At 48.6% G+C, this 26,580-nt stretch overlaps 3 protein-coding genes across 7 annotated transcripts in view; 2 read left to right on the forward strand and 1 right to left on the reverse strand.

Annotated features, from left to right (window-relative positions):
• The first annotated feature begins 320 nt into the window (after positions 1 to 320).
• Positions 321 to 3,881, forward strand: cfd (complement factor D (adipsin)). The gene is made up of 5 exons (XM_089004665.1): positions 321 to 479; positions 576 to 732; positions 1,818 to 1,959; positions 2,022 to 2,312; positions 3,584 to 3,881. The coding sequence occupies exons 1-5, from the start codon at positions 419 to 421 to the stop codon at positions 3,743 to 3,745; spliced, it is 813 nt and encodes a 270-aa protein (XP_088860791.1). The 5' UTR covers positions 321 to 418; the 3' UTR covers positions 3,746 to 3,881.
• A 4,580-nt stretch (positions 3,882 to 8,461) lies between these two features.
• On the reverse strand, positions 8,462 to 14,579 carry ky (kyphoscoliosis peptidase). Its single transcript, XM_089005179.1, has 7 exons — positions 14,481 to 14,579; positions 12,565 to 13,052; positions 12,098 to 12,212; positions 11,910 to 12,027; positions 11,534 to 11,725; positions 11,236 to 11,426; positions 8,462 to 10,874 (listed from the first exon to the last, which is right to left on the reverse strand). Exons 2-7 carry the CDS (start codon positions 13,030 to 13,032, stop codon positions 9,553 to 9,555), a joined length of 2,406 nt encoding a protein of 801 aa, XP_088861305.1. The 5' UTR covers positions 13,033 to 13,052; positions 14,481 to 14,579; the 3' UTR covers positions 8,462 to 9,552.
• A 2,496-nt stretch (positions 14,580 to 17,075) lies between these two features.
• slc4a11 (solute carrier family 4 member 11) overlaps positions 17,076 to 26,580 on the forward strand; it is a 33,096-nt gene continuing 23,591 nt past the window's right edge. For 2 of the 5 annotated variants that reach the window (XM_089003729.1, XM_089003734.1), the window contains exon 1: positions 21,543 to 21,861. In XM_089003729.1, the coding sequence (XP_088859855.1) occupies positions 21,825 to 21,861 (37 nt within the window). In that variant the 5' untranslated portion in view covers positions 21,543 to 21,824. Of the gene's footprint in view, positions 17,155 to 21,542; positions 21,862 to 26,580 lie in introns of those variants that run through there. The other 3 variants (XM_089003730.1, XM_089003731.1, XM_089003733.1) reach the window with 3 other exon arrangements.

Consider the following 26,580-nt stretch of genomic DNA (forward strand, 5'->3'; position numbering starts at 1 on the left):
TCCGTCTTCGGTTTTCCTGACGCTAGCGCAATCATTGTGTTGCAATTTTATTGTTGTGGGATTTTCATGTCTCACGATATTGTCGCAAGATCAGCTTGCAATTTGTCAAGCGTCAGACAATGGCTGTGTGCTTGCCAGTCCGCCATTTTGCTCCTTCCCGACATCCCGGACGCATTTTGCGGCGTTGCGTGACCTCCTGCCGAGCATCAACGTCTCACTGTCACAACTTTTTGGGGGCGTCTTTTGTTTTTGTGCTTCTCGAGTTGAGTTGTAGCTTGCGCTTTCCTGTTTTTCTGGCCAGAAAGGGCGAAGAGGGGGAGGACGGACGGACGGACGGACGGACGGACGGCCGCTTCCTCCCCGAAGGGCTTTAAAGCAACGCAGCCGTGCGCGGCTACGTTGAAGTGGACGCTCCAACATGCCGTGCGACAAGACGCTTGTGGCCGCGGGCCTTGTTTTTGCAGGGATCCTCTCGCTCGGTGAGTTTGGCCAAATCGCCCGCGGACGGACGGACGGATGGCCGGACGGACGAGGCCTTCCTTGAACATTGATGCTGAGGGGCTGACTGCCTTCAGGGGAGGGCATCATCGGGGGCCGGGAGGCGGCGGCCCACTCCCGGCCCTACATGGCGTCCATCCAGGTGGCCGAGGGTGACGGCATGAAGCACGAGTGCGGAGGCTTTGCGGTCGCCGAGCGCTGGGTGATGACGGCCGTGCACTGTCTGCCCGCGGGGTGAGACAACTTTCCGTCCGTCCGTCCGTCCGTCCTAGCTAGGAAAAGAGTGACGAGCAAAACATTGGAATGATATGGATGGATGCAAGATTGGATTTTTCATGTCATGCCTCGTCATCAACATGATGGACAATTAGGGCGTCACGCGTCGCCATACGAGTGATACGGTCGATAACTCCGTTTACGAACGCTTTAGCTTAACAAACTTTTCGCCTGACGAACATTCGATTCGTGAGAATATCATCTTGACAGACAAAGTCGTTTTCGGGAAATACACGGAGAGCCACAATGGCTGGCGGACTAGTTTTCCACACCCACTTTCTTTCTGTGCACTCAGTGCAGATGCGGTTTGTTATCGAGTGGCTACTTTTGCTTTTTTGGGAGCGAAAAAGACCCCGCCACAGGCTAGTGTTCAGCCAAAGAGGACACAAAAGTGAAGGACGATTGAGCAGAAGAAGGAGATCATCGAGAAACACAAACGAGGTGTGCGTTTGTGCGACTTAGCGTCCCACTACCGGTACGCTAAGTGGACCATTGCTACGTGTGGCTAAGGGTGTTTCTGTGTGTCTAAGCGACGGTCTCAGGCAATAGGAGAGGTTGAAAAACTTTTGTTGATTTGGATGAACGAAAAGCAGCTGGCAGAGGGCAGTGTGAGTGAGGGTATTATCGCCGAGAAAGCACGGCAACTATAATTGGAAAAGTGAATGTCTAATAACCACAGCAGTCATTGGGAAAATAGTCTGAGAATATCACACGAGGCCTTCTTCTATATTGTTGATAATGGCTCAAATTTCTGTATCGCGATATTTGGAAAACTAATGCAACCATTTCAATGATTGCATGTCTCTGTATGTTGCATGTCTCAATAAACTGAAGTATTATCAGTATCACAATGCTGTAACTTTTTTGGGCTGTAAATAAATGTAACGTATCGCAATACTGTTGATATCACTTTCAGATTGGTATCTATTTCTCGGATTTCTGGGTAACGTTCTCCATCTGATCCAATCTTTTGCTGCTGTGAAATGTACATTTCTCCACTGTGAAACAAGTCGAGGCTGATCTCATCCAATGTGATTTTTCAGGGCAAATGGCAGGAAGGTTGTCCTTGGCGTTCATTCGCTGAGTGGAGCCGAAGATACCAAGCAGATATTTGACATCGTGGAGCTGCACAATCACCCTCAATTTAACCCCGGCAACTACGACAACGACATCGCTCTCATTAAAGTAAGCGCGCGGTCCTAAACATCTCCTTCCACGACCTTCCGCCGGGTTTTTTGCGACCGTAGCTGGACCGCCCGTTCAACGCCACCCACGCGGTCAAAGCCGTGGCCTTCCTGCGAGCCGGCGGCGTCGACCCCGAGGCGGACGCGGAGGTGGAGACGGCCGGTTGGGGTTCCCTGGACAACCTGGGCTCCAGACCCGATACTCTGAAGGAGGCGTTTATCCGGGTGGTGAGCTCGCACCGATGCCGACGAAGCGACTACTTTGGAAGGAAGTTCACCGCCAACATGATCTGCGCGCACAAGCTGTGCTCGGATCCTTGTGACCAACCGCACAAGATGGACGACTCCTGTGATGTGAGTGGACAAACTGGATTGAGAACGTCACGCCGTATACTTGGCTTTACACAATTATTTCCAGTCGTTTTCCTACAATAGAAATGCACGAGATTTTGATCCCAAGATATGTCATTATTGGTCAACTAGTGCATCGTGATAATAGTGATATTGGTGGGGGGGGGGAATTCGTCCCCGTATTGTGATACAGTGATACCTCGACTTTTTGCCTTACGAACATTAAATTTGCGTGAATATCATTTTGGCACACCAACTAGTTTTTGGCCGACGAACCAAACCACACAGCGCCACGATTGGTTGGCGGACTCGTTTTCTTTGAGTGCAGACGTGGTTTGTTAGTATTTTGCTATGAAGGGACCAAAAAAGACCCCACCACAGGCTAGTGTTAAGCCGAACAGGACACAAAAGAAAATGACGGTCGAGGAGAAGAAGGAGATGATCAAAAACCACCGATGAGCTGCGCGTTTGTGTGACTTAGCGTCCCAGTACGCTTCGCTACGTGTGGCCAAGGGTGCGTCATCTAAGCAAAGGTCTCAGGCAATAGAAGAGGTTGAAAAACTTTTGTTGAATTGAATTAATGGAAAGCAGCTAGCAGGGGACGGTGTGAGTGAGGGTATTATTGGCGAGAAAGCACGGCAACTTCACTCGGATATCATCAAGAGACAACTACATCAAACATCATCACAAAGGGAAATAAAATGACTTTATTATACAGTACAGTGGATTTATTTCATTACAATAAAATAGCACATTTATTATACATAAAATAAGGTCTATTTTGTGTCGTTTTAAGGCTTATTTCATAGAAAATTCTGTTTTATGGGGACCTGGGAACGGATTATTCTCATTTTAATGGTTTTCTATGGGAAATTAATGTTTGGAAGACACACTTTTCACCTTACACACACTTTCTGGGAACCAATTAAGTTCGTAAACTGAGGTATCGCTGTACTAGTATTGATACCGGAGATATGGCGATATCACACACGCGTGCACGCGCACGCACGCACACACACACACGCACACACACACACACACACACACACACACACACACACACACACACACACACATTTCTGCTGGGAAGTAATCTTAATTCCGAGATGGCTTTTCATCAACATGAACTGCAAACAAAATGAGAATGTGCCAAAATAGGACAATAGTAATTGGCTAATTAGGCAGAGGAATGTGAAACTCAAAGTTAACGTCCGCACGCACGCAAAATGAAGTCAACCGTCCTTATTTTGGATTTGATTTGTCATTGTTTTTAGGGGGATTCCGGTGGTCCTCTTCTCTACAACGGCGTGGTGGTGGGCATCACGTCTAACGGAGGCAAAAAGTGCGGCCAAATGAAGAAACCGGGCATCTACACCGTGATCTCGCACTACAGCGAGTGGATCGACGGCGTCATGGCCATTCAAGCCGATGCTTGAGGATGCACATGCGAGACGTGACGATGTCATCGGCAACGCAAGCAGACCAAAAACAAAACCAAAAATAAGCCAGCAGACGAATCGCTCAGACCGACATTTTAACAATAAAAGAGGAATGGCCATTTTAAAACACAAAGGTGTGTTTCCATATGTTTTTCCTTCAAGTGAACGGGAGAAACCGCACGTGTCACGTTTGGGTGTCCGATGTGGTTCCCGGGATCTGTTGCAACCACTCGTGGAGTTTGGGGCTCACTGCCCCGAGTGCTCCGACCACCACAGGCACGACTGTCACCTTGACCTTCCAGGCTCTTTCCAGCTCCTCTCTGAGCCCTTGCTATTTCTCCATTTTCTCATGGTCCTTCTTTGTGATGTTTCCATCACTCGGGACCGCTACGTCCACAACAACGGCTTTCCTGGGTGTTTCTGTGTTGTCTAAGCAACGGTCTCAGGCAATAGAAGAGGTTGAAAAACTTCTGCTGATTTGGATGAACAAAAATCAGCTGGCAGGGGACAGTGTGAGTGAGGGTATTAGCGCCCAGAAAGCACGGCAACTCCATCAACCACCATCACAAAGGTCAATAAAACCACTTGATTAGACAGTATGGTTTATTTCTTTCGTGACAATCCAATAGCACATTTATTAGACAGAAAAGAAGCTATATTCTGTGTAGTTTTAAGGCTTATTCAGTAGAAAATTATGTTTTATGGGGACCTGGGAACAGATTATTCTCATTTTAATGGTTTCTTATGGGAAATAAATGTTTGGCAGACGAATTTTTGGCCTTGCACACACTTTGTGGGAACCAATGAAGTTCGTAAGCTGAGGTACATGCTGCAGCTCGCTACTTCTTCGACTTTCCTTCCCAGAGTCACCAAGTCGGGAACACGGGACCAGGAAGCTCTCGGGCAAGTCACGTGGTAGGAAGCGGCCCAAAAAAAAAACCAAATGACCTGCAGCGCCGCCAAGTGACATCTTCCTGAACTTCGCCATGACCGTTTTCATTTTCAACCAGATTGTTTTCAATGTATTTATTTATTTGTGAACGACGCATAGCCCCGACCTAGGTGAGGAAAGGATACAGATTGCGTGAAGAATAAATCATCATTTACAGTGATACCTCAGCTTATCAACCCAGAAAGTGTGTGTGTGTCTTCCAAACATTAATTTCCCATAGGAAACCATTAAACATTTGAATAATCTGTTTCCAGGTCTCCATAAAACATCATTTTCTTCTAAATAAGCCTTAAAACTACACAAAGTATACCTTATTTTATGTCTAATAAATGTGCTATTGTATTGTAGTGAAAGGAATAAACTGTACGGTATAATAAAGATCAAGTCGTTGATGTCGTTGCCTCTTGATGATATCCGAGTGAAGTTGCCGCGCTTTCTCTGCGATAATACCTTCACCTGCTTTCTTTGATTTCTAAGCTCCTTTCAAAACTCTCAAGGAGACTTTACAGTCATGGGACAATAACTTTTTTTGTGCGGGTGAGCAGCGGCAGCCATTCGCGCCCGCGTTCACTCTACTCGGAAGTAACACAGCAGCAAAATTATGAAAGGAAGACGAAAGGAACGAAAGAAGTCGAAAAACAGAATACGGGCAACCTCCAGCTTACGACCGAGTTCCGTTCCGACTAAACGGTCGTAAGTCAAAATGTTCGTATGTCGAAATCAATTCAAAATGACCCAAAAATGCGTCGCGCTTCAAGTTCAAGACAACTAAATTGTACTTAACATCGGAATGGTTCAAAAAAAACACACATTGAATCTTGAATGATTTTGTTGGTGCAGAGTTGCAATTGGGTTTGTGGGACTTGAAGGGAAAATGTTTTATTTTGTTGGGTGGCGGGCGTCACCCTGTGGAAAAAAGTCAAAAAGCACATCAACGCTCTCACATGTTGTCCTTCACCCGCAGACGTGCCTCCGCTTGTTGGCGACCAACCGGGCAAAGAGATGACGGAGCGCCAAGCGGAGGCGCCGGCCCTCAAGTGGGATCAGCCAGCGACTTTTCAAGTTTCCAGTTGAAGGTGAGCTCGCTGGGGGAAGTTCTTCGGGAGGGGGCGGAGTCCAACCCGCCAACCCGCCAACCCGCCAGGCCGCCAACCCCAAAGGAAATTGCGTCCCGCCCCCTTTTGGGGATTCTGCCACTTGGTGATGGAATTCCTCCGTTTGCGCTGTGAAACCGCGCCTGGGCTACGACCCCCCCCCCCGGCCAGGCTTTCTGGAGAATTTGCGCTCACCCGATCCGTCCCAGCACCTGTCCGATGTAAGCAACAAACGTTAAGGCCAACGACAATAGCGCGGCGTTATTTTAAGGCTCCCTTGCCGCGCGAAGCTAATCAAAGTGCAATTAAGCGCCCCCCCCCCTCCCCACGACTGCAGAACAGCTGAGGACCGTCTCACGTGTCTGCCACAATCCTCTCCCCCCCCCGCCATTTTTTTCCACTCTTGGTTACTAGGAAGAAAGACGGAGATAGATCCAAGATGGCTGATGATGAGTGAGTCTTGCCCATTTCTTTTTTTTACTTCCTTAATCTTTTTAAGGTTGATGCGGGGCTTTCCAAACTTTTTCCCCCGGAAGTGAGTCCCACGCGAGGAAAACAAAAAAAAAAAAAAAGTTCCCCTTTAATTGAGTCAACACTCTAAGGCAGGGGTGTCAAACGGATTTTTTGCCACATTGAAGTTCCCTTTTTGTTTTTGTCGAGCGCCCTTCTGAATTTGGGGAAGCCATTACAATGTTTCATATTATATACAAAGTGCTCAACATATTAATCAATAACTAGTTTTCAAATTTGAAGTCAAAAATAATGAATGACATATGAAAATGTGAAATTTTGGCTTGGATTTTAGCAAGCATCTTGACATTTCACAAGCTGGATTTGCTTTTGCGGGCCGAATAATATGATGTGGCGGACCGGATTTGGCCTCTACGACCTCGACTTGGACACCTGAGATGTCAGGGATAAGCCAGCTAGCTGAATAGAAAGCTAGCTAGCTAGCTAGCTATCTCAGTATATCAGCATGGCACTTGACATGCTTGAATTGCTTTTACGGGCCGGATAAAATGAGGTGGTGGAGCCGATTTGGCCCCCGGTCCTTGACTTTGACACCCGTGCTCATAGCATGTCCAAATGACGGCTCGGTGTCTAGCCATGGGGGGGCGTGGGGGTGCGGTTGGACGACGGACGGCGGCAAATATTTCTTTGCGTACGGACGAATGGCGTCTCCGACGGAGTCCAGACGGATTGTTCCTGTCACGCCGACAGAATTAGATGACGGGGATAAGAAAAGAAAACAAAGGGCTCATTTCTTCTCTCTCGCTACGGGAAGATGCCAAACATTTCCGTCCCGAGGGGCCTGTCCCATGCTAGTTTGTAACAACATTTGCTGCCACTTCTTTCTTTTTTTCTCCTCTGGGTGACTTGATGCCTTTTTCTTGACCGTCCAGTCTTCTTCACGTGTTGGAACGCATCAAATGTGGATTGAAAACAAACAAAATCAAAGTGGAAGCGGGTTCACCAACCAAGGGATGGAAAGTAAAGACGTTAGCGTCAGCGCTACAATGCGAAGATTCTGACGCACGATGTATTTGATTTGTAGATGACTGATGATGTTTTTTTTAAGATCATATTTTTGTTGAGTTTTTACAACCCAATACTCACTGTCATGGCTTTTTTTTAATCTTGCTCATTTGGAAAAAAGAAAACTCTCTCTCTCTCTCTCTCTCTCTCTCTCTCTCTCTCTCTCTCTCTCTCTCTCTCTCTCTCTCTCTCTCTCTCTCTCTCTATATATATATATATATATATATATATATATATATATATATATATATATATATATATATATATATATATATATATATATAAAATATCTCCAAAATTCCTCAACTGCACCTTCATCTGAGATGCTGATTATTAAGACACATTTTGCCGTTAAGATCCATTTTTGGATATGACAAGTCAGGATATAAATTTTGTCTGTTTTCCTGACGCTCTTTTTTTTCACCCCACGTCGAAGTGCTAAAGAGCGAAAACGAGCTTACAATTCCACCGACGTGGCCCCACATGCTGTGCTTTTTACCGCTCCCGTTTCCACATGCCGGCTATATGCTTGTGTGTCCGCGTGTGCGTGCGTGTGTGTGAGCGAGCCAAGGAAATTGAGTGTACGTGTGTGTCCGTATTGTTGCTAGGCAGATGGAGTGGTCCACATGGCTAACCCCTGACATCAGGCTTTCCTGTTGCCACCGACGAGCCGCCTGTTCACACCCCATCATGCGCCCCCCCCCCCTTCCACACACACTTAAAGGCAAGGCGGACGCACATCATCACACACAGCATACACCCATAAACACGTACGCCGGGGTCAGCCTCACTTCATATATCCACCGGCATCGTCCCCCCCCCCCCCCTTCCATTGCACCGGGTTTATTTGCGGCCCGCCGTGACAGCGTCATGTAAACACTCGTCACTCTCACCGGCTTGAGTGGAAATGGTCGCGGGCCTCGCGGGCCACGTTTGATTGTGACTTTGGCAGACGTGATGCAGGATAGAAAAAGTCCACATGACCCCCAAGCCTCACCCACCCTTTTTTTAGCCACCCGTATCATTTTTTTCACATATTTTCACTCAAAGTTGAATAAGGTGGACGGAAAGATGACAGCACAAACACAATCAAGTTTTTGTCAATATTTATTGAAAATTAGATGCAAAAAAACAACAATTGTACACCTGAAAATAGTATTTCATGACAATCCTACTGGACCCTCCGCACCCTGCCCACCACCTTTTCCAGCGACTCCCGTCAGGATCCATGCGCACCAAATCCAGCGGACATTTGAACAGCTTCTTTCCCCCAAGCCATTAAGTCTCTAAACAGTACCCCGAATAGAAGTGTGTAGGCTGTGCCTCCATTTTTCTTCTTATGATACTAGTGCAGCGTGTTCTAGCGGCGACAAATTCCTTGTGTGTTCTACATACTTGGCGATAAAGATGATTCTGGTTCTGATGACAAATTATTTTCTTACGGACACACGAAACAAATACGCACAAATGCAGTCATGACAGTCAAAATGTTCAATCGGCCTTGAAATCTGCTAACCAAAACTTTTTGGCGCCACCAATCCAACAAATTTGAACCTACGCTAAAGTGGGCGCTTTTCCAACGTCATGACAAAACCTCACAATTTACAAAAGTCGGTAGAAAAAGTCTTAAAATCCATCCCGAGGTCCATGTTCAAGATGTTTTTTTTTTTTCTTTTTCGGAGCGTTTATCAGTTTGCCGTTTTTGTCGCTCGATAGTTGTTTTGGGAGAAGCGCCCGGGTCGGATAAATGCTCAACAAAAAGGCCACCGAACTTTGTCAGCGAAGCATTTGACGCGACGCAGAGGGAAGGCGAGCGAGCGCCTGCATTCGCCCGTTTACCAAATTCTGAGAAGCTACGCTAATGCGCCGCGAGAATGCAGTGAAATGAAAATGTGGGACAGTATCATTGTGGTCCATCGGCTGTACCGTGTGGCCTGCTTCCAGGTCCAGAAATGGAGAAGGCTGGGCCGGGGGGGTGACTGGTACCCAGCTGTTGAACCGGCTCATATTTAGCATCGGTTTCAGAACAACCACCAGGCAGGCACATGATGGACAAAAGTAGTTTGACTTCCATTATTTCTTTTTTTTTTTTGCTAGAGACGGAGGACCCCCCCCAACCCCTTCTCGTCGTGAATGACACTCTTCGCGTAGTCCGGGGTGAAGCCCTATTTGGACGTGGACCTGGAATCTGGAGGATAGTGAGTTAAAAACTCCAAGCACCTCTACGACAGCTTTTGGACGTCAAAGGTCATCATGACCGCCATGTCTCCGGACTCTTGGGAGCTGGCGGACAGTTTGAGGACGGCGACCCCCTCCCCGCTGAAAACCTGGCCTTCCCAGACGCGGCTCTTGTTCGGTTTCAGGTCGGTCCGCCCTTGAGCCACCACGCACACTCGGAGAGCCCCCGGGATCCTGACCCGGAAGCGGACCCAGGAGTCGGCATCCAGCAGGCCCGAGCGGGGCTCAAAGAGAACGCAGCCTTTCCCCCAGGCGGCGTAGACGCGCGGGAAGGGAAGTCCCGCTTGGCGGCAGCTGTTCCTCAGCACAAAGTCGCACGTGGGGTGGAACTCCCCGCCGGGGCCGTTCCGGGCGTAGATCCCCAGCCGGTACACGCCGGCGTCAGGCAGGCCCACGCTCACCGTCACCTTGCTGTCGGCGTGCGTGCAGAAAAGGTGTCGCGCCAGCGGGAAGGCGGAAGCTTTGCTCTGGTCCGCCCGGCTCAGCGTGGCGTACAGCTCCAGGTCCCGCCGGTTCTGGAAAGTGATGTTGCACTTGCCGCCGGGCGTGCCGACCAGCGCCGCCGTGTGGCTGAATTTGGACAGCCCCGCCCGCGCGGTGCGGGTGCCCGGCCCGCACGCCGAGCTCAGGTTGGGCGGGAACAGCTGGTCCTGACCGGCCACCTTCCCCTTGCAGTGCAGCAGGAAGTTGGCGGCGTTCTGGAAGTTGGCCTGGCTTTTCTCATAGTCCCGTACAAAGACGGAGAGGCGGTAGAAGCCGCGCGACGGGCAGACCACGTGGCAAGTCAGAAGCTCGGGTTGGATCTGGGACGCTAAGCAGCGCTTGGTCACGGAGGCCTCCAGGCCCGGATGGACCAGCTCGCAGAGCATCATCAGCGAGCGCGACGTCTTCAGGGACAGCTCGAAGCCGCCCCCTTCCACTTCTGCCATCTGGCTGCCCTGATCGCTCCCCACCACCCCCAAGGAACCCGCCGACGGCTGCAACCCCCATGACAGGTAAGGATTCTCCGGGATCTCCTCGGTGGCCCTGGGTTCCAGGCACTCCACCGTGAAGGAGCACACCCAACTCAATGGGGCGGTGGCCTTCTCCGGCCTGGCGTACAGCCTCAGGTCGTAGGCGCCGCTGGCGGGCGGCAGCAGCTGCAGGTTCATGCTGTGCCGGGATACCGTCAGGAGGCCGAAGGAGGAGTGGCTGCCCTCCTTGTGTTCCGCCGCGCCGGAGTGCAGCAGGTCCTGGTGCGGCGTGATCTCGTAGGTGAAGGTGACGGGCCGCGAGAAGCCCACGGAAATGTTGGCCTCGCCTTCATCTGAGGAGAAACCAAAGTCAAGGAGACCACCCTTGCGATGAACAATTCCAGTGTGTCCGTGATTCTCGCTATTCCGTCTCACGCCGGTGTGATCAACGGCTTTCCCGACCCATTTTCCCTTTCCCAACGGTCGTCCCCAATGAAGCTGGGATTGACCGCAGACTACTCAACATTGTTGAGGGAACCGCCACGGTCTACTGCGGTCGTGTTGTTGAAAAACGAACAATCGAGAACCCAAATCTCTTCTTGAGGCCTCGTTAAACACTTCCCTTCAGACCCGACAACCGCTTCTTTTCAGCACAATGATACAAGTAGCCGTCGCCGAGCCACGGGTTGTTTTTTGTAAGTGTGTCAGACTGACCGGTGAGCAGGTAGCAGTGATCAGGCTGGATGAGCCTGAGACCCATGCCGAAGAAAGCCGAGGTCTTGAAGACTCGCCTCTCAAACTCCTCCAGGGTGATGGGCGCCTCCAAAAGTTGCCATCGCTCCTCATCTGGGTAGTGCGAATCGATAAACTCCTCCGGGTCCGTCATGAAGTAGAAGTCGTCGAACCTGGAGACGGGGGCGACGGACAAAGACATTCTGATTCAAACTCTCGAAGTTCTCGACTGCTCAAGTGAGCAAAGCCGCAAAATGGCTCTTGGGTTCCCATCGGAGACCTTTTGACGAAGCTCTGGCGTTCCATGTCCACTCTTCCGGCTCCCCAGGAGGCGTCCATTAGGAACCAGTGTCCCCCTAAGAGCACAGCGTTCCACAGGTGATCCGATTTCACCTTCCTGAGACTCTGGCCCTGGCGGTAGCCGATGCCCTTACTGTGACCCGCCACCTCTTGGCACTCGATGCCCAGCAGCCTGTCAAAACAAGCGCAGCTTTCAGGCTAGCGGAGCATTTTGGAATCGATTTTTCAAAGGCTCATGGACTTGTCAAGTCAACCGGTTCCCATCGAGTCTGTCTTTGAGTTCTCGTCCTTGAATTGCGGACTTCAATCTGACTGGGGTCGTACGTGGTGGTCCCTGTCCGCGTGAAAGTCGTTACCTGCACATTTCCATGCACAGACCCGAGTAGCCGGAGCAAACGCCGCGTCCGGTGGCGATCACGTCCTCCGGCGCGCATAGCTTCTCCGATTGTCCCAGGTAGCCGGCGATGTCGTACTCTGCGAATAATGGACGGTGGTCAAAATGAGATCTGGCATCAAGCTCGGCGGAGTTGGGCTTCCCCCTCACCAATGTTGTGACAGAGCCAAACCCAGATGGCCCGGATTTTCTCCAGTTCGCTCTTGGCTGTGCCTGCGATGTTCTGGACGATGGCTGCCACGTTGTGAATGCGCTTTTCCTTCAGCTGTAACGCAAATACCCACAAACGGGGATTGTCGCTGGGATTTCAACACATCCCAGACAGTTTGTTTAGTTTTCTTTTGTAGGTCTGTGTGTTCCCTTAGAACGGGAATCTTTGTAACTGTTTCTGATTGTATTGGCCGCTGCAACAGACCTTATTCAAATGCTGTTGATCGCTAGCTACTTCTGCAGACTCTGCCCATTATCCGATCATTTCACGAAATGACGCTAGCGGCAGAGAGCCGCGGAAGACATTGAAGAACCGCATGGAAGACCCCAACCTTCGAGCAAATAATTCTCACTCCCACTTTTTGGAATCTTCCCGAAATGAGCTAGCGACATGCAAGCGTCGTCACCTCTGCCCCGGCCCTGATGACATGCCAATCCAGCCGGTGGAAGATGTCGGAATCGACAAAGAGATCTTTCCGCCTTCCCGCCTTCGCCGGCGCCGCCCCGGTCTTGGCTTTGAGGTTCCTCTGCGGTTGGTCCGCCCTCACTGCGCTCTTCTTCACCACCGCGATGCTCCTGGAGGTGCTCTCGCTTGACAGCTGCCTCTTGGCTGTCGGTCGCTGGTCCTCGGCCTCGGCCGCCAGCTTCTCAAAGACGCTGCGGCGGGAAAGCACGGCGCTCCGCCCGGCTTGGTCGTCATCCGCTACAATTCCTACCAAGGAAACCGAGCTCGGGGGCCTTGCAACTGGATTTTCCAGCGGCCTGCTGCGCTCCGGGGCCTTCACCTGGATGCATCCCGGCCGGTTGGCCTCATCCTGTTGGCTGGAGCAGGAGAAGGGGAAGGAGAACTTCTGGATTCCGACTTCCGTCGACATTATGCGCAAATCATAACGGCCTGGAGGGGAGAAAGCGGAACTGTTGAGCCTCCCAAAAATAAACAGGGCAATGATGTCCTGGTTGGACGTCGTTTGTGTGAACCCCGAACAACGTGATCTCCGGATGACAACGATCAATTGCCAATACAATTCTTTCTATTCGCGACCGATCATTAGTCTTTGTCCGATCTTCGGGCAGATTAGTTCCACGTTATAACTTTCCCCACTGGACTTGTCAGGCATTGAAATGAGGACAAAAAAAGCTGGGTGTGCCGGAGCCTCTCCAAATAGTCTTTCGGGGAGTCCACAGGGACACCCTGAACCAGTTACCACCCAATCACATGGCACACAAAGACAAACAACCATTCATTCGGAGGACATCCGCGGAACAATTCGTAGTGTTCAAACACACTCCCGCGCATATTTTTAGAATGTGGGAGGAAACCGGAGTACAGCGATACCTCGGCTTACCATCGCTTTAGCTAATGAACTTTTCACCTTGCAAACATTAAATTCGGCAGAATACAATCTTGGCATACCAACTAGTCTTCGGGAAACACACGGAGCGCCACAATGGCTGGCGGACTACTTTTTGGTGTAAGAACACCAAACCACACGACCGACCGAACAGCGCCACGGTGGCTGGTGGACAAGTTTTCCACACTCTTTGAGGGCAGATGTGGTTTGTTATCAAGGATACTTGCGATTATGGGACCAAAAAAAGTCCCCACCACAGGTGAGTGTTCAGCCGAAGAGGACACAACAGAAAATTAGAGTCGAGCAGAAGAAGGAGATCATCGAGAAACACAAACGAGGTGTGCGTTTGTGTGACTTAGCGTCCCAGTACCAGTATGCTAAGTCGACCATTGCTACGTGTGGCTAAGAGTGTTTCTGTGTTGTTTAAGCAACGATCTCAGGCAATAGAAGAGGTTGAAAAACTTCTGTTGATTTGGATTAATGAAAAGCAGCTAGCAGGGCACAGTGTGAGTGAGAGTATTAACGCCCGACAAAGCACGATAACTTCATTCGGATATCATTGAGGCAACTACATCAACGACCTTCAAAAAGGTCAATAAAACCACTTCATTTGACAGTAAGTTTATTTCTCGAATTACCATACAATAACACATTTATTATACATAAAATAAGGTCTATTGCGTATTGTTTTAAGGCTCATTTAGTAGAAAATGATGTTTTATGGGGACCTGGGAACGGATTATTCTCATTTTTCATGGTTTCCTATGGGAAATTAATGTTTGGAAGACACGGTTCGCCTTACACACACTTTCCGGGAAACAATAAAGTTCATAAGCTGGCCCAGCGACAACAGGGAGGCCTGAGCCGGAATCGCACCCAACGGCCACTGCGCTGCGAGGTCGACGCGCTAATCGCCGGTCCATCCGCCCGCTCTTGTTAGCATCTGTAGCATAAATGCGGCGTGTACTCACCCTGAGGCGAATCAAAATTCCTGCCGCCGATGTAGCATCAAGTTGTTTCCAAGTGGAGTGGCAAGCGTGCTCTGCGGCCGGCTTTTATAGGCCGTCGGGCCGGGACCAGGCCCCAGAATAACGGGCCTAAAAATACAAGCAAGAGCAGCCAATCACAGTCCAGACCCCACAATGCACATTTTGAGTGCAGGGTGTGGTGGGGATGGATGTTGGCGGTCACCCGCTAATGTTGCTAAACACATCAGCGACTCTCAAAAATGAAACCTGAAGCTTTCAAGATTCAAAACGCCAACAGACGAGCCGGCGACGTGTCGGGGGGCTTAGTCGCCGTTAGCGAAGTGGCTACCAAAAAAAGCGGCTCCCCTTTTGAGCATGAGACGCCCGCCAGAGGTGTCCACATTTCACACACTTGCTCTTTCTGGCATCCGGCGTGTCATTCTAGAGAAGCCAGCCGCTCGGCTGCTTGCTAGCCCTTTAGCCTGCTCGGCGGCCACTTCTTAAGCCACGTCAGTCCTCATACGGCGCGCTAACAGTGTTTGTCGGCTAACCGGCAACGCTAGCCGGCCCGTATGCTCGGAGCCAGATCACAAAGAGGTGGAGAAAGGTTCTCCGCCTCATGGTGGAGAACACAAACGGCGCACTTGTTCATACGGGAATGGAGACAACATTTGAATCCATGTTCAAGTCACTTTAACCTTGGTTGGAAATGGATTAAAAAGGCAAGAATTTGTGTCGAGTTAATTAATTGCATTTTTTTAATGGTCGGAGGGGGGGAGGGGGGGGGGGCAGTGGAGTTCTGTGACGTGGTCTCCACGTAGAAGTTGAAATCAAACGGTGAAGCTCCAAATGCGAAGGCTTGCCTCGCTTTCACTACAAATAGAAAATACAATAAATCACTTGTATACATAAATAAATAAACAAATACATAAATATACAAATGAATGAATAAATAACTAACTATATAAATTCACGAATGAATAAATGTCAGCATCTGCTGCCATAAAATCAGGAACCTGGAAACCAGCGGACGCCATCTTGAAATGGCGAGCATAGTTTTTGATTTTATTTAGACAGCAGACATTTAAACAGCTTCTTCCCCCAAGCCATTAACTCTTTGAACTCTTTCAACTGTAGCCAAAATGGAAGTGTATAGTGCCACTTAGCAGTTTTTTTGACAACGATACTAGTGCAGCGTGTTCTACCGGAAACAAATTCCTTGTGTGTCCTACATACTTGGCAATAAAGATGATTCTGATTCTGATTCTGATTCTGATGAAAAGAAGAAAAGGAAAAGAACCAACCGGGCCTTGACATCGGAAGCTTTTGTCTCTCGGTTGTCGTGGCGACGGGCAAAACAAAACAAAAAAGACACTGAAAATGAAGCGTGGCGTCACATGCCGCCCTGCTAATCATGTGACCGGCCAGATCGGTTCCGGCATTTGTCGTCAACTGACTCCTTTGTCAAAATAGTTTCCGGTTATACTTTAACTTAGCTAAACGGATCACAATTGATGAAGAACTAAGTAAAATGATGGCAGAGAAAGCACTTCCAAGGGATCATTCCTCAAGATGGTGAAAGAAGAAGGTTACGTTCGTTCCTCATCAAGTGTTTCATGCTGAGGAAAGCGGCCTCTCCATTCCATCAAGCCATTAACGACCATCATAAAGGTCAATAAAATGACTTTATTATACAGTACAGTTTATTTCTTTAATCATAATACTATGGCACATTTATTATACATAAAATAAGGTCTATTTTGTGTCGTTTTAAGGCTTAGAAAATTATGTTTTAAGTAGAAAATTATGTTTTATGGGAACCTGGGAACGGATTATTCTCATTTTAATGGTTTCCTACGGGAAATTAATTTTTGGGATACACGCTTTTCGCCTTACACACCAATTAAGTTCGTAAGCCAAGGTCCCACTGTATATATATATATATATATATATATACAGTAAAGTCTCGTTATATCGATATCGGATATATCGATAGTCCCGGTTATATCGATATTTTTTCGGACTCCCTTGAATATCGATATAACGAGACTTTACTGTATATATATATATATATGTGTGTGTGTGTGTGTGTGTGTGTGTGTGTGTGTGTGTGTGTGTGTGTGTGTGTGTGTGTGTGTGTGTGTGTGTACGTATATATATCTATATATATATATATATATATATATATATATATATATATATATATAAAATGTTGTATATTTAACAATTGATTAATTGTAAATTTTCTGCCCAAATCAGTTCAATTCCAACGGCCTTTTTTTAAAACAAGCGATTTGATTGCAATGAAACTTGTCGATCGTGACGTCACTCACGATATCACAACACACACAAAACGCAAATTATCAGCATTTTTTCTCGTTTGATTTCAATTGTAAAATATACAAATATAGAGCGCGTGACGTCACGAGGCAGCCAACTTCTCAAAGTTGGTCTTGATCTCCAAAAGTCAACAAACGACAGCGTCACTCTTCCGATCGTTGGCGTGGTGACGTCACGCCGCCGCGTGCTCCACGGGGTGCCGCCCCCCTCCCGTCTTTTTGGGTTGTTGTTGAAGATTTGGTCCCGTGAGTGTGCGCGTGCGCGTCAACTTTTTGGGCTGCGTTCCTGTCGAAGCCGGAGGCGATGGATGATGGCGGCCAGACACAAACGCAAACAGGTCGGAACTTGCTTCCTTTTCAGTCCACGTCGTCATGAGTGAGTGGATTGAGTGTCTGGTCACGCGCGCCCTCGCGCGCGTGTCCTGTTTGGCTTCAACTTTGAATGCAATGAAATGAAAGATGTCTGCTTCGTAGTTCAATCGGGACTCACCGCTAACGTTCACTTTTGATGCCATCAAAAAAAAAAAAACAAAAACAGGAGAGCTTGTTTTTTTTTGCCTTTGTGCTTGAAAAAGGTGCCATGACTCATGAAATGGATTCGGCTTTGAAACAAAATCACAAAAACCGAGAAAAAAAAACAACAATTTTAATCCTCTAATTTGACAGCCAAACCCCCACCAAAAAGTTTTCTGTCTCATGAAATGGCTTCCATGTCGAAAGTGTGCTTTCGTGTTTACTTTTGGACTTTCCAAGGGTTCATCTTGAACACGGGTGTCCGAGTCAAGGCCCGGGGGCCAAATCCGGCCCGCCGCACCATTTTAATCGGCCCGCCAAAGCGAATCTAACGTGACCTTTCACCATGCTCGCAATAGTACCGAGAAACACACACAATGACAGTCATTGTTTATTGCTTCAAATGCGTCATTTTTTGTCGCATTTGTCGCGCGCTCTACATGTAAAATGTGGAGGTGTTGAAACCTTTGAACGGCTTCTCCAAATTCAGCACGGCCCCAGAGAGGAATCCGGAACTCCAATGTGGCCCCGGGCAAAAAATGACTTTGACACCCGCGATCTTGCCGTTTCGGTTGGGCTGAAGGAAATTTGGCTTCCGGCCGTGGAAATGGAATGGAAAGAAATGGAAGGAAATTTGGCTTCATCCGGCTCTTCAAAGTTAACAAACAACCAAAGGGGTCGAAGGGTTGAGCCTTGAGGGACACCTTCCTTCCCCGGTTCACATCTGATATGGGTCACCTCCTGCGACTTATTCTGTGGGAGAGCTCTTTCTGATATTTGGGATCACCGGATGTCGTGAGGCCATTTTTCTGGCCTTTGACCTTGGCTTTGTCCTTGAGCGCACCTTCCCGCGCGCTTTCAGTCCCGCTGTTGTTGTTTTTCTTCCCCTTTGCCGTTTGGCCGACACGTCCATCCGCGTCGGCCAAACGGCAAATGTGTTGTTTGCTTCCGGCGGGAGTTCAAAAAGCTTCCATCTCTGCTGCTGCGCAGGCCGCTGCGGGAATGCTAGCGCGTTAGCGCACGCTAGGATGATCGGCGCGTTACTTTATATATATATATATATATATCAAATGTATTATTATTATTATGATAATATATTTGATTTAGAAGCACCTATATGATAAACCACTGTGGCTGTGGTAGTGGCTGTGGTCTCCAGCAGGGGGCGGTGTGTATCTGTGGGCCTTCCTCTGGAGTTTCTTTCCTGATTGATCGATTGATCGATCGATCGATTGATTGATTGATTGATTGATTGATTGATTGATTGATTGATTGATTGATTGATTGATTGATTGATTGATTGATTGATTGATTGATTGATTGATTGATTGCTTGCTTGCTATTCTTCATTTCAATTTTTGTTGCTGAAAGGGAGCCTGAATTCTTCATTCCAGCAATTTTTCACGCAATCTTGAATGATTGCATCCTTTTGAATGGATTTGTTTTGTGCAACTTTTGCCATTTGGCGTTTGGCGTGACTTGGCAACACGAGGACGTTTTTCATCCCTATTTTCTGATGTTGTGATTGATGGTGAATTGAGTCACAGCCGGTAGGCAGCTGGTCCCCTCATCGTCCTCTTCGTCTTCATGGCTGTCCTCCTCCTGATGTTGGCGCTTATGGCCGCCATAAGCGAACCCGCGCTTGTGCAGCCTCTCTGCTAATGAAGGCGCTTCCCAGGATTCCTTCCCCCTTTTTTCTTCTTCTTTTGCCGCTCTGATTGATGACTCCGTTGTCTTTCCGGGCATCCCTAAAAGGGAGGTGCGCCACCCCCATGTGGCGCAAGGACGTCTGGAGAAAAAGGACGTCTGGATCGCCGATGGATTCCGAGTGGTGCAAGGGCGCCCCCTTGAATTGCCTTTTTCAAAAGATCAAGTGTATCTTCACCGCCATTTTGAAATGGTTTCGACATTACAAATCGATTCCAGCAGCGCCCAAAATCGTTTTTATTTTTTTGATTGAACATCAACGTGATATCCGAAGCCAAAGTATTGCAACAAAAGCATCCAAAAAATGTTTCTTCTTTTTTTTTACGCATCCGCACAATCAAATGTCAGTTTTGGAACAATTTGGTTTTCAACCAAAATGTTCCTTTTTTTGATTCCTCGGTTGACAACCAAAATTCGCTTCTCGAGTAAACCGAGCGCACTTGAATGCACCACTGGATTCCGCTTCCTTCCATGTCACTTCCTGGTGTCGCGTCTCATCGTGCCCGGTGTAGTGCGCCAATATGAGTCATCGACGTGTTTGTATTGATCGATATCGATTAAGAAAAACGGACATTGATTAGAATGGAAAATGTGACATTTTTCCACCAAATCTGTTTTTGAACCTTTTTCTGGAACGGATTATGGTCAAAAAGCTTTGTTTTGCTCCCTGTGTGCTCGTGTGCGTCCGTGCGCGCGCTCCTGTTTGTTGCGGTTCTAATCGGGGTCACACGGCACCTCCGTCGGCGCGTATCCAAAAGGTCTCGCCGCGCACCTTCTTGCTTTCGCACTTGCTGCCGCCGTCCTCCGCCGGCCAGCGGTCTCCCGACCGAGGCGTTATGGGCGTGAGAAAAGTGGATTTGAAGGCTTCGACTTGTGCGGCGCATGAAGGCGTCACGTGATGTCGATGTCTGACGCGCGCATGATGACACCATTGCTACGTGTGGCTAAGGGTGTTTCTGTGCTGTCTAAGGCGATAGAAGAGGTTGAAAAATTTCTGCTGATTTGGATTAACCAAAAGCAGCTCGCAGGGGACAGTGTGAGTGAGGGTAGTATCGCCCAGAAAGCAAGTCAACTTTCACTCGGATATCATCAAGAGGCAACTACGTCAACCACCATCACAAAGGTCAATAAAACCACGTAATTGTATCGTACAGTTTATTTCTTTCATTATAATCCAAGTAAATAATAAATAATAAATAGGGCCGATACGACCAGTCAGACTTTAGTTCGCTGACGAAGCCTCTTGGATAGGAGGCCAAACGTCCGAAACCTTCAAATTGTGTACAGATGACGGCTGAAGAAACCTTCTCATCGATGGATGGACCACTCCTGTACGACTGAGAGTTTACACAGATTTATAATCCAACAGCACATTTATTATACAGAAAATAAGCTATATTTTTTGAATGAAATGATGTAGCGCACGCAGCCGTCGCTTTCCGACACGCAGGCGGCTAGCCGGAACGCGCCGAGGCCCCGTTGGCGCCAAACGGGTCCAAAATGCAAAACAGGGCCGGCGGACGTTTTGGATATGCAGACGTATGCAAATGAGCGACCTTTTGGCAAGCAAGCAGCCCCACGCGGAAGGGAACCGACCGACCGACCGACCGACCGACACTCACTTGGATGCCGTCGCTTTTCAGCCGCGTGCGGCGGGATTTGGACACGTGGACACGTGGTTGCTTGGGAAGATGGCGGGGAGACCACCTGGGAGCAAAGCATGTGTCATTGTACCGACCCCGTAACTGTCAAGTGACCTTGAGAGTTTTGAAAGGCGCTTATAAATGAAATGTATTATTATTATTATTATTATTGTGACACTGCTCTGCGGTCATGACGAAATTCTCCGATAAATTTTATGGCACGGCCGATTAATCATCAGGACGTTTTAATCAGCCGGTATTAGTTCTTTTAAAATAGGCTGATTTGTTTTTTCCTCCGCCGGAATAAAAGACAGTCAAACAGGCAAATGTTGCAACATCAATATGAAGACGCTAAAAATGTTTCAACATTTTTATTTTCAAAATAAAAAATCCTCATTGAAAGATGAAAATAAGAACTAGATTGACTGTAAACGCAGTTTTATTATTATTATTATTATTATTATTATTATTATTATTATTATTATTATTATTATTATTATTTTACTCCCAAAAAATCTGACGCTTGTAAATGACGAAAGTGTCGTTCGTAAAATTTTCTGTCGTCAAACTGCCATTGGAAAGAAACCCCCAAAAAAACAAACGATTTGATTCAGAGACTCTTTTGATTGACGACAGTTTCTGAGGGAGCAAATCAGTGACCGAATTGTAATCGATGGAAATAAAAGAAATATTTTTCGTCGAATCCGTCTGAATGAATTAGAAAATGAATCGATGAAGAAAAAAATACGAAATGACACCCCCCCGATTTTGGACTTGGTATCCTCCGAACGATCTGAAGCGGGAGCGGGAAAATGCGGGAGGTCGGCGCTAGGACCGGGCTCGCGCCGCAGCGGCGGCGGCGGCGGCGTGCGTCTTGGGCTGAGTCACTGCGTGCGCGCGCCCCTCACGCGCGCATCAGTCGGAACCGAGCGAGCGGGAAGGTGATGTCGAGCGCGGAGGGGAACGCCACCATGATGGGTTGACTGTGGGCCTGGGGGACGGACGGACGGACGGACGGACGGACGCAGGGAGGGAGGCGGTCGGACGCTCCGTCGAAAAGAGGAAGTGTCTGAGTTTTAGCACACGCGCGCGTGTGCGCGGGTGTGTTCCACGCCACGGCCGCCGCCGCCGCCACGCGCTCAGACATGGAGACCAACAAAGTTCTGCATTTCGTGCCGTTGGGTAAGTGAACGCCGCGCCGCCTCCTTCGTTGGGGAAAACATTTTTGGGGTTCCCTTCGAAGCCCCCCCCCCCTCCCGCTTCCGTGCTTTAATCTTAGACGCCGCCACCAAAAGCCTTTTTAGGACACTTCCCCACCAAATGTTTGTCGTTTTCTCCGTTTGTAACTGACTCATGTTTGACTTTTTCTGCTTGAAAAAGGCCCACTAGGAAGACCCCCCCCCCCCCACACACACACACACACACATACACACGCGCGTACACATAGAACCCCCCACGCCCCCACCATCCTCCCCTTTCCTTCTTGTTAATGTCAAGAGGCTGACAAACGTCGTCGTACCTGGCCGGCTGGACCAGCTGGAATGCGCAGAAAAGCCAACAAGAAGGTGCGCGTGCGCGCGTGTGCGCGCGTGTGCGTGTGTGTGCGTGTGTGTGCGTGTGTGTGCGTGTGTGCGCGTGTGTGTGTGTGTGTTCTCCTAGGGTGAATTTTGAGTTGCGATGCTCGTGCCTTCCTACTTCCGACAAGAGATTGTACTCGTGTGTGTGTGTGTGTGTGCGCGTGTGCGTGTAAATGTGCGTAAAAATGTGTGTGTGTGTGTGTAAGCTTGCGTGTGCTTGTGTGTTTGTAAAAATGTGTAAGTGTGTGTGTGTATAAGTGTGCTTGTGCTTGTGTGTGTAAATGTGTGTGTGTTTAAATATGTGTGTGCATGTAAAAATGTGTGTGTGTGTGTGTGTGTGAATGAGAGGGTGGTGTGAGGGGTGATGCTTGCGCAACAGCGTGTCCCCTGCAAGATAATGTGAGTGCGCGTTGTCGGCTCATCTGCATATCAGTTGCGGGATGACGAAGGCCGACGGTCTCGTTAGCTAGCGTCGAGCACTAGCTAGCCAGCTAGCGGGGGTCCGCACCGCAGGTGGTCCCCCTTGAGGGCGCCCGCCGTTTGCCGGACGCGTCATTAGACTCGACCTCGCAATGGCAGGAAAGCGGCGACGATTGCGGTTCCGTCTCACTCAGCCGCTGCCATTCACGCGTTTATTGGGGAATTGAAGAGAAGAGAAGACACAGAGCGCAACATTTGTTCGGCTTTGCTTTGCTTTGCTTTTTTGTTTCAGCTTCAGCTGTTGTTAAAGCGCGATATTCATCCATATGTCTTGTATTTTGTACATCTGCTCCCATTTCAAGCTCAGATAACTCCAGACCCATATCGTTTACTTTACTACTTTTTACTTTATCAATTTACTCCTTTTTTCTGACGAAGGAAGAGAGTCTACGGTTTCTAATGCTGTATTGAATGTTGACCCTATGTCACCCTAAAAGTCAATATTGTGCGGGTCCTGGAATTCAAGTGACAATGATAACAACCCTGGCACCGCAGTGGACACGTTTTTGCACGTCTGGCAGTGAAGGAGTTAAAGGTGAAAACGAGCTTTTGCTTCATTTTAAATGCTGTCATTACAACACCGAGTTGCGCAACACATGCGGGCGGGCGTTCATAGCACGGCACCCATGTCACTCACCAGGCCTGGCTCTTCTACAGATTCTCAAGGATCGCAGATATGAAGATTGAAAGAAGCCCCTCCCCCCACAGCCCCCCATCCCCCCGCACCTGTATTTATCATGCTAATCTGACATCCCCCAAAAATGTGGCCTTTCACGGGTTCACTTTACCAAGTCCCGTTGCTACACAATACAATACAATACAATACAATACATATTGATTGACTGTATATAGCGCTTTAACAACAGCTGAGGACCCCCCCCCCCCGCCTTCTCCAAGTCAAGCAGACATCCTTTTCCCCGTTGCTCTCCCCCCTTTCAATATCGTCATCGTTTGCTCAAGGTCACCGCTAGCAAGGCACGACGCGCATTCATTCAGAGTCGCTTGTATCAAAAGATGACTCGTTGCCTATGACAAGACGAATGTGACGGCGCCCCCTGCCGGCCGCTCGTCACACTGTGTTGTCACCTGTCGCCAGTCTGACGTGCTTTCATATTTACGTGCGTGTGTGTGCGGGTACGCGCGCCGGCTATAATAATGCGGGTGTGCGTGCGCGTGTGTCAACGTGACACTGATCTCTGATCAGTATTCACCGCTGGCATCACATTTCACGCACGCGCGGCAGCCTGCGAGCAGCCATCTGCGCGGGCGCTCACCCGCGCACCCGCACTTTGAAATTATGATCCAGCACACGCATGCAAAAGGACGCTGAAACTATCGAGAGACAGAGGAGAGCGGCGCGTGCACACCCGCGCGCGGACGGCGGTCGAAGAATCCTACACGCGCTCACACGTGTGTTTGAAATTGCATCATCAAGTGCGGGCGGAGGGGCTCGGGGGTGTATTGTCAGCATCCTTTTTTGTTTTTGTCACCGTCACATACGTTTTTGCGGGAAAAAAAACAAAACGACGGCTTTGAATTTGTGCCAAAATCATGCTAACGGTTGCGCAACAGCTAGCGGCTTCAGCCTGTTGTTGATGGGCCCAAAAATGGTTTCACTTTGAAAATTGTCAGACAATGAGGAATTTGTTGTTGTTGTTGTTGTTGTTGTTTCAATGGGCTAAATTGGAGTAGCAAACACAGATGTCACGTTAGCGGCCAACGACCAGGATCGACCACGGAAACATTGCCCTTTGTTATCGGCGTCAAGACTCGCTGCCTTGTTGTTATTCCATTTGACTCCCAACAAGGTTCATTTTTACACTTTTAGTTCGCTGAAAAATATTGCAAATATTGTGATACCTCAGCTTACAAACTTAATCGTTTCCCAGAAAGTGTGTGGAAGGCCAAAGGTTTGTCTGCCAAACATTTATTTTCCATCAGAAATCATTAAAAATGAGAATAATCCGTTCCCAGGTCCCCATAAAATATCATTTTCTACTAAAAAGCCTGAAAATGTGCTATTGGATTGTCATGAAAGAAATAAACTGTACTGTCTAATCAAGTGGTTTTACTGACCTTTGTGAATTTAATGTTCGTAAGGTGAAAAGTTTGTAAGCCAAAGCGGTCGTAAGCTGAGGTATCACTGTATATTATACAGTGTATAAGGAAGTGGAGGGGAGGCGCTACGAGCGAGGGAATTCCTGCTAATTGCCGACACATTCTTTTCTTGCCTGGCTGGCTTCAATTCATTCCAGGCGTCAACAGTGTCGTCTTGCCCCCCCCCCCGCTCTACCTCGCTTGCCGCGCCGCCCGCCTTCCACTCCGGGAGGGAAAAAAAATATGGTGCATGTTGTCATGTGGACCGCACGTGCGTAGCGTACAGGATGTAACTTTGCAAGAAAAACCAAAAAAAACAAAGCGCAGCCAGCTTGCATGACGTGGAAGTGCTGAACGAGCCCTTTAGAAATTTGGCCTTGCCTGACGGCGGCGGTCGAGCGCCGATTTGGACGTACGCTTCACAAAAAAACAACCAAATGTGCCGGTGACCTTTGTTTGCATGCCGCCATTCCAAAAAAATCCTACCCAGCAGGTTTTGTGCGGAATCTTTTTCCTTTGAACGTTTGAATAAAAGGGAGTTAAACCTGAATAACCTGAACCTCCTCCGATTGGTTGTCGGTCGAGATCACGTCATTTTTTCCGGGTGCAGTTAAATACGCTGTTGTTAAAGCGCTAGCTATCTATTTGCTATCTGCCTATCTATTAGCTGTCTGGCTAGCTCTCTATTACTGCGTATTAGATAGATAGCTAGCTTTCTATCTATTTGAGTTACTTTTGGGATGAGTGAACGCTGGCGCGTGTGGCTGCCGCTGCTCACCCGCAGAAAAACTTGTTCCGTGACTGTAAAGTAACCTTGAGAGTTTAGAAAGCAGTAAATAGCTGAGGTCTCACTGCCCTTCCTGACTGGCCACTGTGTCCAGCCGTCCAAACCCCCTTGTTGCTCTTGCATGCAGGGCCCGTCTTTTTTCTAGATGTTTTCTAGCTGCTCCAATCATTCCAAAACACTTTTTTCGCTGCGAGGGTCCATCATTCAATCACAAAAAGACCCCCGCTCGTCAGGCACTCCGAGGTCGTTGGGATGGAAACGTGGATGAAAGAATGCGCCGTTCACCCGCTGCTAAAATCTTTGCTCTCGTCGGCAAGCAAAAAAAAAAAACAGTCGGTCGCCGTGCTAAGCTCGTCAGGACAACAGGAGGGATTCCCCCCCACCCCGCCACACCCGCCGCCACCGCCACGTGCAGATCTCAAAAATCATCCGCATGCAGCGAAACTGGTGAGCAAGGTCTCCCGGTCGCTGCCTTGGCAACCGGCTTTTTTTTTCTTCCATTTTTTGCATACGCGCTCACGCTCAAACCACACATTGATACCTCAGCTTACAAATTTAATTGGTTCCCCGAAAGTTGGTCCCCCCCCAACGGTTTCATCCACTCGCAGGGACGGCGCTAAATCCTTGCGCTCAAAACCACTTTGACTTTGACAGACGTCTTGTTTAGGCTCCACCTGACTCCATGTCAACTCCTCGCGGCTAACTTGTACACGGCCATCTCGCTCAAAGATTTATTTGTGCGCCGGGCGGGTGTTGTAATTTTACGCCGCCAGTCAAACATCAAGACGCCAGAAAGAGAGAGCTCAGAGTGGGAGATGATGAAAAGCCGGCAGAGGCTGACCATTAAAAATCCGACGAGTGTTTCACCTCACTCCCGGTGTTGTTGTTGTTTTTTTTTTCACGTTTGCCGCAGTCGGCAATTTGGGGTTGCATCCGCTTTTCTGTTCCTCAAAGGTTTTG

This window comes from Hippocampus bargibanti, linkage group LG09 (genome assembly GCF_051943395.1).
Source record: "Hippocampus bargibanti isolate YZ-2025 linkage group LG09, ASM5194339v1, whole genome shotgun sequence".
NCBI classification, from domain to species: Eukaryota; Metazoa; Chordata; class Actinopteri; order Syngnathiformes; family Syngnathidae; genus Hippocampus; species Hippocampus bargibanti.